The 18,221-nt window shown below is 46.1% G+C and overlaps 1 protein-coding gene across 2 annotated transcripts in view; it reads left to right on the top strand.

The window, feature by feature from the left end:
- gcl (germ cell-less) overlaps window positions 1-18,221 on the top strand; it is an 80,359-nt gene that overhangs the window by 50,674 nt on the left and 11,464 nt on the right. For both annotated transcript variants that reach the window (XM_050196557.3, XM_050196556.3), the window contains exons 12-13: window positions 2,979-3,040; window positions 3,743-3,917. In XM_050196557.3, coding sequence (XP_050052514.1) covers window positions 2,979-3,040; window positions 3,743-3,917 — 237 coding nt within the window. The remainder of the gene's footprint in view (window positions 1-2,978; window positions 3,041-3,742; window positions 3,918-18,221) is intronic.

The raw sequence follows: 18,221 nt of genomic DNA, 5'->3' as shown, positions 1-18,221 counted from the left end.
ATTCTACAATGTGCCAACTACCGCCAGTGCGGTCGGCCTTTGTTGGGTCGGTTTCGATGAGGCCCTTGTCGAACTCATGTTCCATCTCGGTGGATGAAGATTGTTCGTTATAATCATTCGGTGAGTGCCCTGAGGTGGAGTACATTGGTGCCGGCGTTGTACCGGTAGCCGTCATTGGCTCTTTAGAGGCCTTCTGAGGCATTTTCTGTATCGTTGAGGCGGCAGCGGTCTCACAGGCCACGACTAGGCGTAGCGAACGCCGTGCGTTTCTGTGAGCGTTCTTGCCGCATTTGTTACTCGACGCAGCTGCACCCGCTTCGCATTTTCAAACTTCAATATTGAGGTAAAAAATTTCGTGTACTGGTTTGAAAATGATATCCGGGTGTAGATCTCGTCGAGTATAGTCCAATCGATATCTTGGTTATTGTCCTACAGTCATTGGAACAGGCATAAATCAGGTTTTGGTGGAACCGATGCGAGGCACGTCTGCTTCGTCTGGCCCCCTCATAGAAATTCCACCCTGTGTGAAGTCAGGCCCAGTCATGCTGGAGGGAAGCAAGGCTGCCCAGTCAGAAACACAGAAGGGATGAAATGTCATTCAGTGATTTGCAGCAGAGTTGGAAGGAAAGTGTCCGTTAGATCTTACGTGGTATAGCGAACACATACATTTCAGGCAGTGTGGACATGAAGGTAGCTCACTGCTTTAATGCATGCATGAAGCATAGGAAATTGGTGCAGTGGAATGCAGTTTTCTTACATGCATGTGGGACCGGGCAATGAAGCACTGCAACAGAATGGGTTACATAACCCATTCAGTCGCAATGTACACATTTGTGTGTTCGCAGCTTGTTTATGCCAGTTCTGTTGAGTGGTTGCAAGGAAGAAACTAGGACATTGAGCTGAAAATACATTTAGCCCTCTGGCATACCTAATGTGGCTTCATTTTGCTTCAGAGCACTGAGCATTGCTATGCACAGCCACTTTGTTGAAAGTCCTACTGTGTTTTATGGCTTGTTGACATGCTGTATTTTATTAGCAATGGCGAAATAATGGTTTTTCCTTTCTCCTAATATTTCCAGCCAATAGCGAACGGCTTTTAGCTTTTTTTTTTCTTTTTTATGAAAAATAAATGCAGCATGAATCACCATACACTTTATCAATTATGAGGGCCCACTAGAAAGTGCAAAGTTCATCGTCCTATTATCTTGACTTTCTTTCTATGGAGTTTGCAGCACCTTCGAATAAAATTGTGCAAGTTTGACGCATTTATTGACAGTTCATCATAATTTGCAACTGAAGGGCATATGAGGTACTGTGTATGGAAAGTGGCATGGGTTTTCATTGTTAGCATGCTGCATAAACATTCAGGTGGAAAGCACGACAGGACAAGCCGCACAATGTACAAGTTACGTGGTGATGACATGCATTGCCCTAACAGGCTTATCATTTGTAAAATCAACAGGGACTGAAGAGGAGCCTATGGTTAATAGTACTATGCACTATTGATCTAAATGGGACACTATTCAGCTGCTCAGTGAGGTCTGCTGTTCTTTACTACAGGAGGGGCTGAGTAATGTAACATTAAGTACATTAAGTACATAAAAGAGTTACATTTAAAAAATTCCTAACACAAAAATGTTGTCACTTTTTTTGTGGCTTAATTATAATAATTGCACAGCTGCCGACTTCATGATTACAGTCTCAGGCCTGAATTTTGTTAGCACACAACAGATAATGCATTCACTACAGCATCATTTAATTCAACCCTTTAAAGCAAAATATGCTCCAAGTGGAGCATAGCTTGATGGCATTAAGGTGCAATGAGCAGGACTCCTTGTTACATCATGGATATAGAAGGCAATGCTAACGTGGTATCACAAGCTGCTGATGCATGCCTCAGTCAGCCCAGTGCGGTGGTTGCCAGCTACACCATGATTGTGTCACCAAAAAGTGGGTGCACTTTGGCACTTCCTACCTACTGTGCTTCTCCACATTTGACATGGGATAAGCCTGGTCCCCTGCTGTCACTTTGTTCGAAAAGTGAAGCATTCCTCTCACCTTGTCTTCCCTATTATCTGATCAAGCACATATGCTCAGCTTTCAGCGAGATGGCATGGTGTAGCATCAGTATGACATGCAACTACTGCACCAGGCTGACCAACCCACGAGTCAGCAGTTTGATGCAGGACGAGCCCCTCCAACTTTTTTTATGCAACGGGGAACCTCCTTAACACACTTGAAGCAGTGCTCCATTTGGAATGTGTTTTGAAGTGGTTGAATTAAAATATGATATAATTAATTATTTGTTCTGCATTCAAAGCTGAACAACTATAGGCGGCTTTCTAAACAAAAGGCAGCTATCCCGTTAACCCTTTAACCCCCAAATGAATTGCGGAAGAACGTACCAAATTTCCCAATTTTTTTTATCTTATCACAATCTTCCTATGTCATTCTGATTCTGGAAATGTATTACTTGATTGGTTTTTTAGTTAAAATTAACAGAAAAAAAAAGCTGCTCTTGAGGGCAGCTTTTGAGGGCGTAACTCGTCTGTGGCAGTGGGAGCAGCATGACATCGGGCTGAACGAGTGTCACTCGTCATTGGCGATATTGGTACAACATATTGGCGTTATTGTATTAGTGCAACCATTGGTGATACTGGTACAAGCAAAAAAAAAAAGACAATTTTCTGTCAGTACCCCTTCGCTCCCACATTGCAGTGGGAGCAAAGTTGTCTTTCTGTGTCAATGTTTCTTTCAATATCAGCCATGAAAAAGGTGGCAGAAGCTGTTATCAGCACCTCTTATGGTGGCACATTCATCTTTGATACTCGTTGTGCTGGTATAAATGGCACAGACAGAAACTGGAATGCCCATTTTGGATGATTCAGTGCTTTCTTAAACATGCATGTTTGAAAATGTGAAGATATTGAACTTGTGTTTTTACATTTGCTGTATGTGTTTAAATTTTCTCTGAGCAGCACATTTGGCGGTGGACAGGCTACAACTTTGGGGTGGACCTCATCGTTACTTACCAAACCAGGTTTGTTGTGTAGATGGTTTATCTTTTTTGTTGACCCTAATTATTACCACTAGGAATAATCCTTGAAGGACCCTTGAATAGGTAACACTTTTGAGTGAACCAGAACAGCCCATGGAGCATGTGATTTTAATTACTTTTGCCAAATATTGTACTGCTGACTGTCACAAGAAGTCCACAAATTCAAATAAAAGACTGCATACTCTAACCTAAATGCGACACCAGTTTGCATGGCCAATTGATAGTGGCACAAGCTGCATTTTTAGCATGTTCACGTACTCCACGTGTTAATTTGTGAATTGTCAGACTGTATTGGCTGAATAAAAGTCAACCAAAGATGCCTATTTTTAACGGTTTACTTTTGGTATACAAATTCTGGGTGGCAGCAGAATGCAAAAACACTAATGTACCAAGCATTGGGTACAGGTTAACGGACCCAAGGTGGCAAGAATATAATCCAGAGCCTTCTACCACATCTTTCATAGCCTCTTGTTACATTGCAGCATTAAATCCAATCAATCATTTATGGTATGATTAGGTGGCGCACAAACTTGTGTGCAGTCCATGTAGTCGGCTTACATTGCTGACGTTGTCTTCAGGGCACAGTCTGTCTTCTTCTTTGTCAGTGCACACACACAATATTGTAGAAGGAAAAGATGAAGCTCTTTGCTCAGTTTTGGTGTCCTCAACTTTCATTCTGCACAGGACCATCAAATTTCGGCGCAATGACCGGTCAGAGCCTGAAGTGCTACGTTCAAATGTGGCTTGGGGCCGGAGGCATCTACTCTACCGGCTTTCAGTGTACACACTGGGGCCCCTAGGTGACGCTGTATTGCTGGACTCAACAGGTCTTCGGTCACTCACTCTTGGCAGGAATGCTGTGAGTTTCCTTTCATATTCTGCTTCAGCTTGCAGGGGGTGCAAGATTATTTGTATTCATGTTTTGAATTCAGAATACATACTTGGTACTTGAATCATACACTTTGAATTCAAAATGTTTTATGCAAATTCGTGAATGACTAGTAAGACATACACAAAGACGTACATTATACATGTGCAATCTATGGTACTTTGTGCACTGGATGGTTCCTTCCATCCCTACTATTCTTTTCGTTGTAGCCCCACCCATCATGCAATGCCCCAATCTCGGGCCTTTGAGGTAAATAAAAAATAAAGCCATTTATGTACTTCTGAGACATATGGGAGGAGGTGGGGAGACTGATAATGTCCGAATTATCAACCTGCAAAAAAGAAATTCAGAAATTTTTTTTTTTTTTTTTGTATCACATCAGGCCAGGAACTGATTAACCCATCACGGCAGCAATTTTTTTTTTTTTTTGAACGAATTAGACAAGCCTTTGTTTTAGCCAGGATTGCCCAAGCAACCTTCTATTTTGTAAAGAAGTGCATGGTTGTTATTTTATTAAACAACTAAACAGCTCACATGTTCCGCCATTCGGGGTTTGATAAAACCTGTGCCCCTGGCCCTAAGCAGTGAGACCTTATGATGTGCTGATGCTTACCTGCAGCTGTTGCGCAGACACCTCATTTTCTGTGCCAAGAGCCTATTTTGGTGAAACACTCTGGGCTAACAAAAACCACCATCTTATCACCTTTGCTCCTCCTCTGCAACAGCATTGTACAGATCCCGCGCAATATTGCATATTTCATATGACACACCATGCATTTACATGTATGTTTTATGACTACGCAGAAAGACATACATTTAAATTTCTCACATATTCCCCTAGTACAAGTTCTTTAAAAATTTCATGATGTCATCCTTTCTTGATTAAAAGATACCTTCACTATTTAAGCCTGGTCCCTTAAGGGGGGACGCGGGGATCAGATCGCGAAAATCGCAAAAAAGATAGATTTTTGGCAACGACGCGTTTCGGTATCTGCAATGCCTAATCTACATTGTATCAAAATGGTTTGACTGAAAACGCGCTAAAAGTGCCCGAAAAAAATTAATTTATCAGTGCGTAGGGCGAGAAAACAGCTTTAAATAGCGTAAAATCACCGCAGTTCGCGGAGCCCTAACTCGTCTTTCCCGCCACCGAACGCCGCCACCTTGGTATCGTTCGAAAGCTCGAAGTTTCGCCATTCCGTTTCTGAATTCTTCGGTCGTCGCCATCTTGTAACAAACACACAAACACAAAAGAAGCGCGGGTCTGCTAGAGGCGGTCACACGGGCCCTGCGATGAAAGCGGGCCTCCGATTGGTTGCCGTACTGAAAGGCGTCTCGCCATTGGTTGCTGCTGCAGCAGCGGGCAAGCTGGCAACCACAGCGGACCGCAGTTGTCTGCTTTGAAAACCACACCGGCGTCGTTCTTCGTTTGAACTCCAGAATTCGGATTTATGAAAGCTCCCAGGTCAGTGATGGATCGTCGCTCATTCGAAAAGAACTTTTAAATGAAGCATGCCTTCGGAAAACGGAAGCGCAAGCCTCCTACGGCGAGAAAAAGGCGGCGGCCAGCGGGGGAAGCGGAGAACCCGACTGAACACGCGAATAACGTGCCGCGTTATCTTGCACCGTGCGATTCCAGCAGCGATACCGACAATCGCCCTGTGACATCGATACTGATAACCAAGCCACCGGAAGACGTGCCAACGGAGGCTCTCGGACCTGTGCGTACGGCCGCGCGAGTCAGCAACCGAGATCGCGTTGTTGGAGGCGACGCGGGTCGAAGGTCTCCATCGCCGGCAGAGACGGTGTGCGTTTCCGATGCATCGTGCGACAGGAACACGCAGCCTGCGAGTAAGCTTCAACCGTCGACGAGCTACATACTGTATGGTGACTCAAGGCTCACCAGACGAATCGTCGCATGATTCAGACGCTCCTCGAGCCGCGTTTTGTGTCAGCGGTGACTGCAGAAGCGCAGGCATGCAGTGTTCGCGACTCCCTTCGCGCAGTGTCCGCGACTGAGCGGAAGCAGCAATGCCAAGAACGAATTTCGGCCCCTTGTGACTGAATTCATTATTATGCCTGTTTCCGCGATGAACTCTTTGATCGCTAAAACTCTGTGCCCAAGATGCCAACAGCGTTCTGTGGGTGTGCAGTGCGATACCAGGCTCGGTCTGGCAGTGAAAATGGTGGTCATGCACTACTCCAGACGGCGCAAGAAAAGGATAAAGAACGCCTGAAGAAGGCATCCAAAGCCCACCAAACAATGAGGCAAAGGTGTAAGAAGATGCCTGACAGCAATGATTCAAAATATTACAGCCCTGGTGCTTTTTAATAAATTTGCAGTGCTTTTAAAACTTTGCAGCCAGTTTTCTCAATTGCATTTTTTTGTCAATCACCTCGCTCGTGGAAAGCGTAGCACAACAATGGCTGGACCGATTTTGGCCCAGTTTGTTTTGCTGTGATCCACAAGCTGTGCTGCACTTAAAGACAGTCCTGAAATGTTTCTTTATCTTTCCATTATTTAATTATTTCACAATTACTACATGGCTCCATGCAGTGAAGCACAGTCATGTGCATGTTATGTTGAGCAAAAAATTATTAGCGCACTAAAAAAAATATCGAACACTGTCTTGATGTAGATTAGACATCTGGGCAAACATGCAAAGTATTCCCAGCTCCCTATCATGTTTCGTTACTGTGCCAGGCTTTCCACAAGCAAGGAACTTATAAATTCTTATAAAACAAAAACTAATTAAGATATCCTAATGAAATTTTAGATTTGTCTCTTTATTGCAATGTGCAGTGTGTGTGCCAAATTTCAGCCCTTTCTGTCAAGAAACAAAAAAGTTAATTCTGATCCCCTCCTCCCCCCTTAACATGCTTCCTTTTATGTGTATTTTTGCTTTGCATAGCTTCTGGGAGCTTGACGCAAGCAGAAAGAAGTCTTTGTTAGTCTTCCTCCAAGAGCTCTTGGTTATGCTATTGTTGTTAGCTCTTGGAACACGGCAAGCCCTACACTATGTTTATTGTAAACACTGCTAACATTTTCATTTTACAACATTTTCATAATAGCGATGGTGCTAAGAAACAGTATATCGCCTGTAAAAGCATTATATTTTGCCAGCAAATTTGTTCACTCATGACTAAACAGATCTCTGCTCTTCTCCACAAATACGGCCGCTCGATCCAAAAGCACAAGGTGCGGCCTGCTGCGTCACGCCTGAACGGCGTCTCAGGCCTAGTTCTCCGTGCGCCCGCTGTGGCGCCACCGCTCGGGGATGGCTGCTGATAGAGAGCGCCTTCACAGCTGCGTCGGCACGCGCTATCTCCCCTCCAGTCAAGGCGTAAATAATGCGTTTTATATTTGGAAATTGCAGAAAAAAATATTTTAAGTCGTCATTGGAAGTGCTGATTACGCCACAAACGCCAACAGGTTGTCACAGGGGTGGAAATCTGTTCTAGAATACGCCTGAACGCTATCTGTGACGGTTGCCCGTACGATGCACGACCGGTTGGTGCACTTCCATCGAGAGGTTCTGCTTGGAGCAATCTATCAGTACTTTTATTCACTTCTCGTGAACACGTACGCAAAGTAAAAACTTTACATAGGGAGAACTTGTACGTGTTTCCCAAGTAATTCAAACTAACTTAGATGAAATAAAAACGCTTATCATTGCAAGTAATCATCAGTAGATTGTTTCTCATGAAAACGGAGCATATTGAGTGATGCTAGAGGCTATCTAAGGAGTGCGTCCCTTTTAACGAAGCTTCAAAAGGCCTCTGCTTCGAACATGCTCATACCCTTTATTTGAGCACGCTTTCCATAAAACACATTCCGCAGTATTCTTTCATTGTAGGCAGGTTTTTTTTCCCCTGAAGTGGCTACTTGGTTGCCGATAAAAACAGCAGCTTTGTCTCATTTTTCCGCTCTTTGTAATACCTGAACAAAGAACTGAATTTCGTTGTTGTTTTCATAAAGTAAGAGGCGGTTTTTCATTTCGTCCCGTTCGGACTGCAATTTTTGCAACTCTTCTCCTTGACGGGCAACTTTATTTTTTTTTTTTCAATCTCTTGACTGCTTGCTTTGACTGTTCTAGGACGTCCACAATATCTAATGTAGTTTGGCAGGCCTGGTCAACGGAAAAACTACGTTCAGAGCATGATTCTAAGGCAGTCTCTGGAACTAGAGCTTCCACCTCGTCGCTGAGAAACTGCAAGGCACTTTCGATGTCGGGGCTTTCTCCTGAGCTACCGCAATTATCGCTTGCCTCAACTACTGTGTGATCAGTAAAGTTTCCTCGATGGCGTTTTTTGGGCTGCACATTTTCTTTTTGCAGCTACTGTGGATATTTGCAACACACGGTCGGTACCGCATTCGGAAGCAGGAGCCTAAGTTCTGTGTTCGTTTTATAGTCACTTTCTGTAAAGTGCAGGGAACATACCAGAGATCTATCGCTCAGTTCCCACTTGCTTCCTTTTCCAGACACTCCTTGGCGAGGGATATTTTTTAGCCACGCTTCTCGACGCTCCAAGTCGCATGGGAACTCGTGACGTTTCACAGTCTGGTCCTTTTTGGCATTTGTGTCGCAGAGTGGCACACAACAGCTGCGCGGCATCGCGCCACATGAACGAGGCTGGCTACGGCACACACGCACACCGAAGAGCCTTAACAAAGCACAGCAAGCACAGGCAAACTTGCTCACACACACGCACGCGAGAAAGCACGAGATTGATGCATACCGCACGAGGCAAACACGTTCTGACGCGAACCGACTTGCTCACACACACGCGTGCGAAAAAGCACGAGATTAATGCATATCGCACGAGGCAAACACGTTCTGACGCGAACCAACTTGTTCACACACACGCACGAAAAAAGCACGAGATTAGTGCATAGAGCGCGAGGCAAACACGTTCTGACGCGAGAACCAACGCCCGCTTGCCCCGGCGCCAAGTCGCGAAAGCATCCCCGACCGGTGGCGCCCTCACAAAGAAAAGCGGTCGCAACTGTAAACTCGGCCGAGACGCGCCCGCCTATTGTCCGCGGCGCAACGTAGCTGGCCGCACCTTGCTTTGCATCGAGCGGCCGTGCCACAAAACAGCCCTTGTATCACATATGATACAGCAATCAATGCTTGGCTCACAGAACCACCCAAATCTCTTGCTTGTTCAAAACATCGCAATAGACATATAATGGGCAGACAAACACCCTCGTATTTTTTGTGCTCTGCTTTGAGGTGTAAGAATTCTGAAAATAAACTGTTTAATTATGAATTTTTTTGCACATTGTGTGACAAGCTGCTACCATACATTTAAAGAAGAAAAAAGAAATCACTCAAAAATTACTTCGAGTTACAGTCACTTTGTACTTTATCACTAGATGTGACACAGATTTCTCGTAAACATGCAAGATTTTCCTTCTTTTTGATTCTGTGAGGTTTGGAGAAGTTGCATGGGTATCATATACAGTCAAACCCAGATATATCAAACCCACATATAACTCATCATTGTGTAGAATGAACAGCTGTAAAATTTCCTTGAAAATATTTTGTGTATAACATTTTTATTTTATATACCGACTCAGTGGACTTTTTTTAAATGGAACTTCAGGGGACCAGGGAAATTGGTTCCATTTATAAGGAGTTCCATTTACTGAGAGACAAAGCTACAAAGCTAAATACATTTGCATGAATACAAAACTGGCAAACTATGAGGATGGTGTTTCATTTGAGAGGCAGTTCCGTTTAAGCGATTTCCATTTATCGAGATGCCACTGTACCACGCCCTGGAATATTTTTTTTTTGGGGGGGGGGGGGGAATCGGAGCAATCCAAGGTAACTTATTTATGCAGTAGAAGGGCGTAGGGGGGGTTACCTTTACTAGTACAATTGTGAATAATGCCCACCGTTCGCCATAAAGACGTGTAAACCCGCAAAAGAGAAATGAAATATGATGTATCTCACAGGTATGCCTGTGAGATACCTCTCCTTTTCTTGACAAACAAGGAACCACATCAAGTGGACTTGCGCAGGAAAGATTTGCAGGAAGAACACTGCCAAGAACAAGTAAACAAGCGAACATGTAAAATAAAGATTTCTAGTAGTGTTTCTTGAATTGGCTCTGGAAGAATTATAGAGAAATATATATTTGCGGAACAATCAGAGGAGGGTTCTTCTGGGTCCCTCGTTTACTGCTTTAGCAAGTTAAGTGCCAAAACCGAATCGTATTGTTATTTGGGAAGTTGCATAACGATGCGTGGCCACCAGTCCCGTACAACTGTGTAGAGCGCAGGACGCTGCAGTTGTAGGCCTACTGCGACCACCACGGAAGGTTAGGAAAACACTCACGTAAGCACAACAGAGAAGTGGCCACGTCAGGCGGCCTGACTGATAACTGTAGAAGTGCTATTCAAAACAAATGTAATCATTCTCCACTTCCGACGGCATTTTCACTAGTTCCTTCTTAAATAAAAAGATGTTGATCCATACATATTTCCACAAACTACTGTTAAATTTGTTAATTTTCGCTTTTTGTTCCCGTTTGGCTGTTGCCTTCGCTCTCTCCCTTAGTAGATTGCTTAATTTCTCAACTCCTTGTGACTCTTGTTTCCAGTTGCCAATTTTGCACGAAAAGTGCCGTATACAGCGAAACCTCGGTAAGCCGTAATTGTCCGGACCTCGGAAAAAGTACGCATAAACGGTAGTACTGCTTAACTGAAAAAGCATGAGATCGCCCACTTACCTGTCAAAAACAGAACTCTGAGAGAGTGCGATGAAAGGGCAAAAACATGCAGTATTTATTCACTTCGCGCGACAAGTCTTATTTTCATTTGATGTCGCCGCGGCCTAGCAGCGACAACAGCAGCCTCTTACTGAAGCTGCGAGCCAGCTTTTCAGCCAGCACCCTCTTCTTTGCAAACACTTGCATGGCAGATTCCTCGTTGACGTTGCATATTCTTTGTGCACGCGCGTGAATGTGCTGCAGAAGTCGTGGGGCGACTTTTTCATTGCGGGGAGCTGTTCTCGTCGCAACGATTGCATTCATGAGGCAGACATTACGCGCAGCTTCTGCCACTGTCAGGCCTGAATTGCCTGTGCTGTCGCTTTCCGTGTCGTCCTCATCACTGTCATTAGGCGACACTTCAGCAACAACAGAGGCAACAATGGCTAAAAGTTGAATCTCGTAGCCAACATCTCTGTGCGGTCACAACATCGCTGCCGAGCAACTTCGCCTTCCAAACGCCACACACCGTAGTCAGCGGTAGATCCCTTTCGCATGCCAGCGCCGACTTCTTCATGTCACGTTTGATAGCACGAACGATGTCCAATTTTTCTTCTATGCTGAGCACCCGGTGTTTTTTTATCCGAGTTTCAGCGTGACGCGAGTCCTGTAGCTTGCACGACTACACAAAACCACAGTACACCTCTGCCACGGCAGCACAGCGCCGAAATGATGTTGATGTGGCTTCATGCGCAAATGCACAGGTCGCTTGGAGGCCGTTGTTCTTCCGGGCCGCCCGATGGGGACGAAGCACCGCTGTGATTGAGCGACGAAGAGTGGAAACACTACGTGTTAAAGGGCCCCTCACCAGGTCTGGCCATTTTGAGCTGACAAACGGAGCGCATACATTGCGCAATAACAATCGTGTCTGCAAAGTATTACATGGCTACGTGCTGCGAAAAGATCTGAAATTTCAATCAGAACGCCGTTTCCCTCTTCACTCGTGGCTGCCGCGCTCCAAGCTTGACGGTGACGTAATAGTGCCCCTGTGCCTACATAATCATGTCCACAATGTGACATCGCTCATGGTGACACGGGACTTCAAGAATTATTCAAGACATCTGTTATCTGTGCGATCTGTTGCTTGAATTGACGAATTGAAGTTAAGAGGAATAATAAAACACACAATCGGAATGTCTGCATGTTTTTTGTTTTACTTCGCACCGAAGCAAGAGAGATGTACTTCCACTTCGTCTGCTTGTTCACACGGTCGTGCGGTCATGTGCGCAGGTACCGAAACTATGCCATTTTCTACCGTGTTCCAGCGCGTGATCACGCTATGCGATCCACTTGTTCTGCCTCAGTATTCGTGTAGCCCTGAATTACACCGCTAGTCATGTTTCCTTATGCACAGCGCACAAAATTGTGCGCTGTGCAAAATGAGCGCGACACCATTGGCGGAAATGCGAAGTGCCGAAAAAAAATAAAGCGAGAAGAAAAAAAAAGTGAAGGCGGGTCCCGTGACGTATGTGTCACGCGATCCTTGAGGTCCGGCATAGGAGAACGCAGGGAAAGAATTTCACTTGCGAAGGCTAGACGGGGCAAGTGGAGAGGGAGTCTTACTATGCAGTGAAGCCCGCCTGCTGATTTCATGGGTTAGCGGCACTGAAATATTTCTATCTGAGCTATTAATGAGCCGACTTGAAACATTTTTGCGGCAGAACGCTCCCTAGAGAACACGTAACAACTTCCAGCTTATAACCAAGATTTTGTATGGGGCCTGGTGAGGGGCCCTTTAACCGATACGTGCGCATAAGCTGATACGGTTTATGCGGATACAAAACACATTATGTTCAATGGCCACTGAGTCGGGGATTTAACTTTACTACATTTAAAATGAAACTACTGTTCAAGCGGGTACGGTTTAACAAGGTTTTACTGTAATTATAGACAAACCAGACGAGGTAACGGGTCACATTCATATTGTTTATGGTTTAACGGTTATTGCAGGGTCTGATGGTGGACAATGTTTTGCATGATTTTATTTTCCACCTTATCTAACCCATATCACGTGTATATGTTTCAAAGGATCTGCCAGTGTCGTGGCGAGCCGTCACTCGAGGAAATAATGAAGCAAAAGGAAAAGTTAAGCGTAACTGGCATTTTCTCCAGCCGCAACTCGTTTCAAGAGCATACAAACCAGCTGACGACAAACTGAATCCTTTTCCTGATCCCTGGATGAGTCTGAACAAAGAAGGTTGAACTAACAAAGCAACAACGATGCGCGTGACCATTAAAGTAGAAGCTGACAACTGAATGCATCTCGAGTTAATCGTGTGGGCATCAAATCAATGAGAAAACTGGCCTTCACACCCCAGGAGATGCCGATAACTACAGCCATCCAAAAGGAGTGAAAAAGGCAGCAAAATGTTGACCACTGAATAGCTGTCAAGTCTCCAGATTGATTTGGCGGCACTTTGGGAATGTGTGTGAGGAGTGGTAGCGGGGGCGGGGGGGGGGGGGGTTGTGTGCCCTCCATGCCAGAACCAAGACCCACTACTTTTTTTTCAGCGTTGTTCTGTGGCACTACTTGTGAACTTGTGTCGTCCGCTGAAGTCTGTATGAATACGGGACTTTCTGCACGTGAATTACGTGCGCTCTTAGAGCGTAGCTCTTAGGTGGCCATTCCTGCGGTGAACGTCGGTGTTGGCATTGTCCCTCGTAACCGAGTGAACAAGCACAATGAAGGATGAAAGCGAATGCGGAGCGCCACAGGTGCAGCGGAACCGTGAGGCGGAAAGCGGAGAAGGAGGGTATCACGAAAGTGTGAGAAGAAAAGCGTAGTGCTGCGCAAGACGGACTTTGCAGTGACAATGGCTACGAGATGGCGCTAGAGTAGCGCGCATCGTCTGTATGGAAACAAAGCGCTGCATGAGCGGAAGTCTGTCTGCGGCAGCTTCGGTGAATTGCACTCATGCATCGCCCACGCGCACTCTCTCGTGACTTACCAATTAGTGAGGCAGTCGCGCCACGCTTTGCTCCGTTTCCAATGTGCCACACGAGACAGATTGACCGCACCAGCCAATATACCACAAAATGAAAACTCGTATAGAGCTGCGCTCTAATTTCGCATTAAGGACTATCGCAAAGGCGCGAAACCCCATGGACTCAATTTTTGAGTGATGGTGACAAGCGACAGGTTTTGCCGTCGGTGAGGGTGATCCATCGCTGTGGCTTGTCGTGTCACTGGTTTTTGGCCAGCCAGAAAATGCCACTTTTTGCCCAGAAGTCAGCGCGGTGACATCCGCTGGGGGCAGCGACTGCGCAACAAGTTCGCAGTAACCAATCCGTCCTGGTCCACTCACTTCGATATGAATTCACTCTTGCAACTTGCTCTTTGCCATAACAGCAAAAAATAAATGCAGTCGATCCCGGATATATCGAACTCGAAAAGGATCACGAAGTAGTTCGATATATCGATAATTCGAAATATAAAATATGCATGTCAAAAGCTTCTCTAACAACTCCACACATCCCAAGGCAGTTTCCCGATGTCGTGACTAATGGTAACTTACCGATCTGTGCCTCTAAGGCACATAAAAAAACAAACGCAGCGTAATGACCAGAGCACTCTATTTCGGAAGAAAACAAATTGGTGACCTTTGCTTGCTTTTTCTTCTGCACCATCAAGTTCATTAAGCTGTCCTCAAGCTTGTTGACAGTGTCCAAATGAGAAAGGCCAGCTCCTTCCATTGTGCCACAACAGCGGCGAATGACGCTGATGCAAGTTCAGCTGCAGTGGTGCATGGTGGTTGGTCCTCTTCGTCGCAACCTTCGCCGCTGCTCAAGTCTGCGTCCTCGTCACCCATGATGTCAGCCACAATCTCCGCATCAGCGCGATCCGCTGCAGCTTGCACGCCGTCGTCAGCGCTGACGAAATCGCATGCTGTAACGCCGCCTGGGATGGCGCCTGGGAATGCAGAGAGCTCGCGAAATTCGCTGTCCAGGCATCCAGTGTCATCGTCTTCACTATCAAGACATCCGTCGTCTGCAGCTACCACAAAGCCTGCTTTGCGGAAGCAGTTCACAATTGTGCTTTTCTTCACGTTCCAAGCACCAGCCAGCATTTGAATGGCTCCGAGGAGGTCCACCTTGAGTTCAATTCCTAATCAAAGGTTGATTAGGAGCCTCTGCACCAGTCGTCGTCTGTACCCAACCTTAAACGCTTTCACAATGCTTTGGTCAAGAGGCTGAAGTTTTGCCGTTGTGTTTGGCGGCAGAAACTTGAGGGTGATCAACTTTAATGGGCAGACGACATGATGGGCCGAACAATTGTCAAGAAGAAGACAAACTTTGTGGCCAGACTTCTCCAGTTCGGCATCCCACGCCTGTAGCCACTCAACGAAAAAATTTCGTGTCATCCAAGCTTTTTTATTGGACGCGTATCGAACCGGGAGGCCTTTCACGTTCCTAAAGCAGCGTGGCGACCTGCTCTTTCCAATAACAAATTACCATAGTTTGCATGACCCATCCATATTTGCAGCAAGCAAAATCGATATGCACACTTTGCTGTTCTTTCCACCATGGCATGCAGTGCTCTTCAGATGTAGAGTCTTGCTTGGCAGCATTTGCCAAAACAGTGCCGTCTCATCTGCGTTGAATATTTGCGATGGCGAAAAGCTGTTGGAAACATTTGGCCACTCTTCGGACAACCGCTTCTCTATGTGACTTGTGCTAGTCGCCTCGCTTTTGCCTGAAAGGGTCTTTCTGATGATGCTGTAGCGACTCTTAAATCGCTGCTGCCAACCAGTGCCACCAGTGAAGCTTTCTTCTCCGAAAACCACAGCAAACCATTTGGCATTCTCCATGAGCGTTGGGCCGTCAACAGGTATGTTCTTGGCACACGTCTCCAAAAACCAGGCGTACAATGCCTTCTCGACCTTGTGAAAGGTTGGGACACACACACGCCACGCTCCAGGGCAACTGGACTGCACTGCCTTCAGCTTAACATCGGCTTTGTTCTTGAGGATCGTACTCGGGGTGTTGCGAGGAATTCCGAACACCGCGGTGACCAACGAATTTTTCTCGCCAGCCTCCACCCGTCGAATGATGTCCGCCTTTGTTGAAAAACTTAGCAGTATGAAGATAAGGACATCTACAACATAGACGAGGCGGCATAGTTTTACAAAATGTTGCCGAAACACATGTACACTGCACCGGGCAGATCCTCATCAGGATGTAAACAAAACAAAAAGCGCGTTACAGTGCTGTCCAGAGTGCTAATGTGACGGGGGAGGACAAGCTTCCTTTGCTGATACTCGGGAAGGCGGCAAAGCCATGGGGCTTCCGCAACACAACGGTCCCCAAGATTGCATATTGTTGTGCCCGGTGGTCCTTGAGAGCGGGGATGCCACGCCAGCGACATGCAGTTGTCACGCCTCATCATTCACTTCAAGGCAGCTCACTTGAAGACAGCAAGGTCGTCTCTCCTGACTGTCACGAAGAGCCCACTAAGGCCGTTATGGTCGGCCGTTCACTCTGTGACAAAACTCTGGTCACGGATAAAGCAATTATGGGAAACGAGCCGACGGCCTCATCAAATGGGATGTTGTATGACTGCCACTGGAGTAGCTCGGGTCAGTGCAAGGCTATGATTCTTCACACCTGTCAGCAGCCCAAATCGGCCCATCCACACCGCAGATGAGGTCCGTGCAAGGTTACGATTCTTCACACCTGTCAGCCGCACAAATTGGCACGACCACGCTGGAGACGTAGTCAGTGTACGACCCCAGTTCCTCTCTTTGTGCCCCGTGATGTGCGTGTGTTTCTGACAAAACTCCTGTCGAAGGAAAAGGGCAACAAACCTCTGGTTTGGTGGGACCTGAGTTCATCAGTCTCCTGACGCTGGATCGCGGGAAGCGACTGAACAATGACAACGCAGGGCATAAAAAGTGGATCCAGACAGCTGTGAGAGAGAGGAGGCAGAGAGACACTCGGACATGCAAAGACGCTACCATAGTGTGCTCCGATAGTTGGAGCCATATTGTAAAACTCAACCATGTACTTTATTTTAATATAATCCTTTTTTTTTTTTTTCATTCTCTTAAACGTCGCTCAGAACCCTTTCCCCTGGTACCTGTCACGGCACCGGTCCATGGAACCTTTGTTGGCTGCACGGGCCCTCGACTTCGCAACAATATACGAAAGCAACAGATGAGCTTGGATGACCGCAGCCCTTTTCGAAGAGTATGTGCACCTGCTCGATCAAAAGTTTAGGGCAAAGCAAAGGCATGTGCTTTTTGTTATTGGCAACTACCCCAGCCATGGCAAGATTGAAAATCTTCAAGCAATCACTTTGAAATTTCTACCAGTGAACACAACGGCGATATTGCAGCCTATGGACCCAGGCATTATTGAGACAATGCGGAAGTTCTACCAAGAAAGTCTTTTGCAACATATGCTCATTGCATATGATGCCAACAAGTACTATGTACAACATCGACTTGCTTTGTGCAATACATTTATTAATCCTTTCATGGAAAGAGCTGGCACCTGCAAACATTGCAAACTGCTTTGCACATGCTGGATTTTACCAGTTGTATGCAGGAGAGGCTGATGATGATTTCGAGGTCTACAATGATCTCTACGAAGCTGTGCAAAGAATCGTTGGCAAAAAGTTGGAAGGCAGCTTCGAATCATTCACGATGGCTGGCATACATGTTCCCATTGTCGCCCTAGCTACGGATGCCACAATAGTAGACTTGTTTTTTGGTGGCCCTCAAGACGAAGAAGAGCCGATAGATGAACAACCTCACGAAATACCACCAGTGGCGCAGACGCAGGAGAGCCTCTGTCCGTTGCAAAACAAAGTCGACTGCATGGGCGACGGCCACGACCTCCTGCTGTAGCTGAGCAAACTGGAGCAGGCACTCCTCGTGCCCAGCAAAAACACCCGACAGACTCGCCTCACCGACTTCTTTTGTACCTCAATGAAGGTTTGTTTCACTGAATATCTCACACTTACCACTTCTGTGGAGTTGTCATGGCTAATTTGGCTGTACTTCAGAGCTACGATGAAGCATTCACATAAATAGAATTTCTGCTTGTATCTAATTTTTTCACTGTCTCATTCACTTCGTTATAAGGAAGGCCTATTGTATGTCTGCGATTTCAAAAAGACAAAAAAAGCATTTCATCTTTGCACTGCTGGTCTACACATGACAGTTGCGTGTAGCTGTGTAGCCTCCAAGATAGCTGTGGCAGGCTGCGTAATGTAGATGCCGTGGCCACCACCGGGTGCTGGACGAGCCCCCTCACCGGTGAGATGCTCAACTTCTTGGTGGAGCCTTGCCCCCTTGCCACCTCCCCTGTGTAGCTTCCAATGCGGTAGTGGAGATGAAAGGAGAGAGAAAGCCACTCATCAGTGAGATAACTACATCTAACTCAGTTTATACTTGAAGGATTTGAAAAAAACGTTTGAGGCAGGAGATTCATAAGGTGACATCCTTTAATAGTGAGACCATTCTATGATTAGTTAAAAAAGTGTCTCGGGGC

Source organism: Dermacentor andersoni, chromosome 1 (genome assembly GCF_023375885.2).
Source record: "Dermacentor andersoni chromosome 1, qqDerAnde1_hic_scaffold, whole genome shotgun sequence".
Lineage (NCBI taxonomy): Eukaryota > Metazoa > Arthropoda > Arachnida > Ixodida > Ixodidae > Dermacentor > Dermacentor andersoni.
The sequence above is the reverse complement of the archived record's forward strand: the minus strand, read 5'-3'. Positions and strand labels throughout refer to the sequence as shown.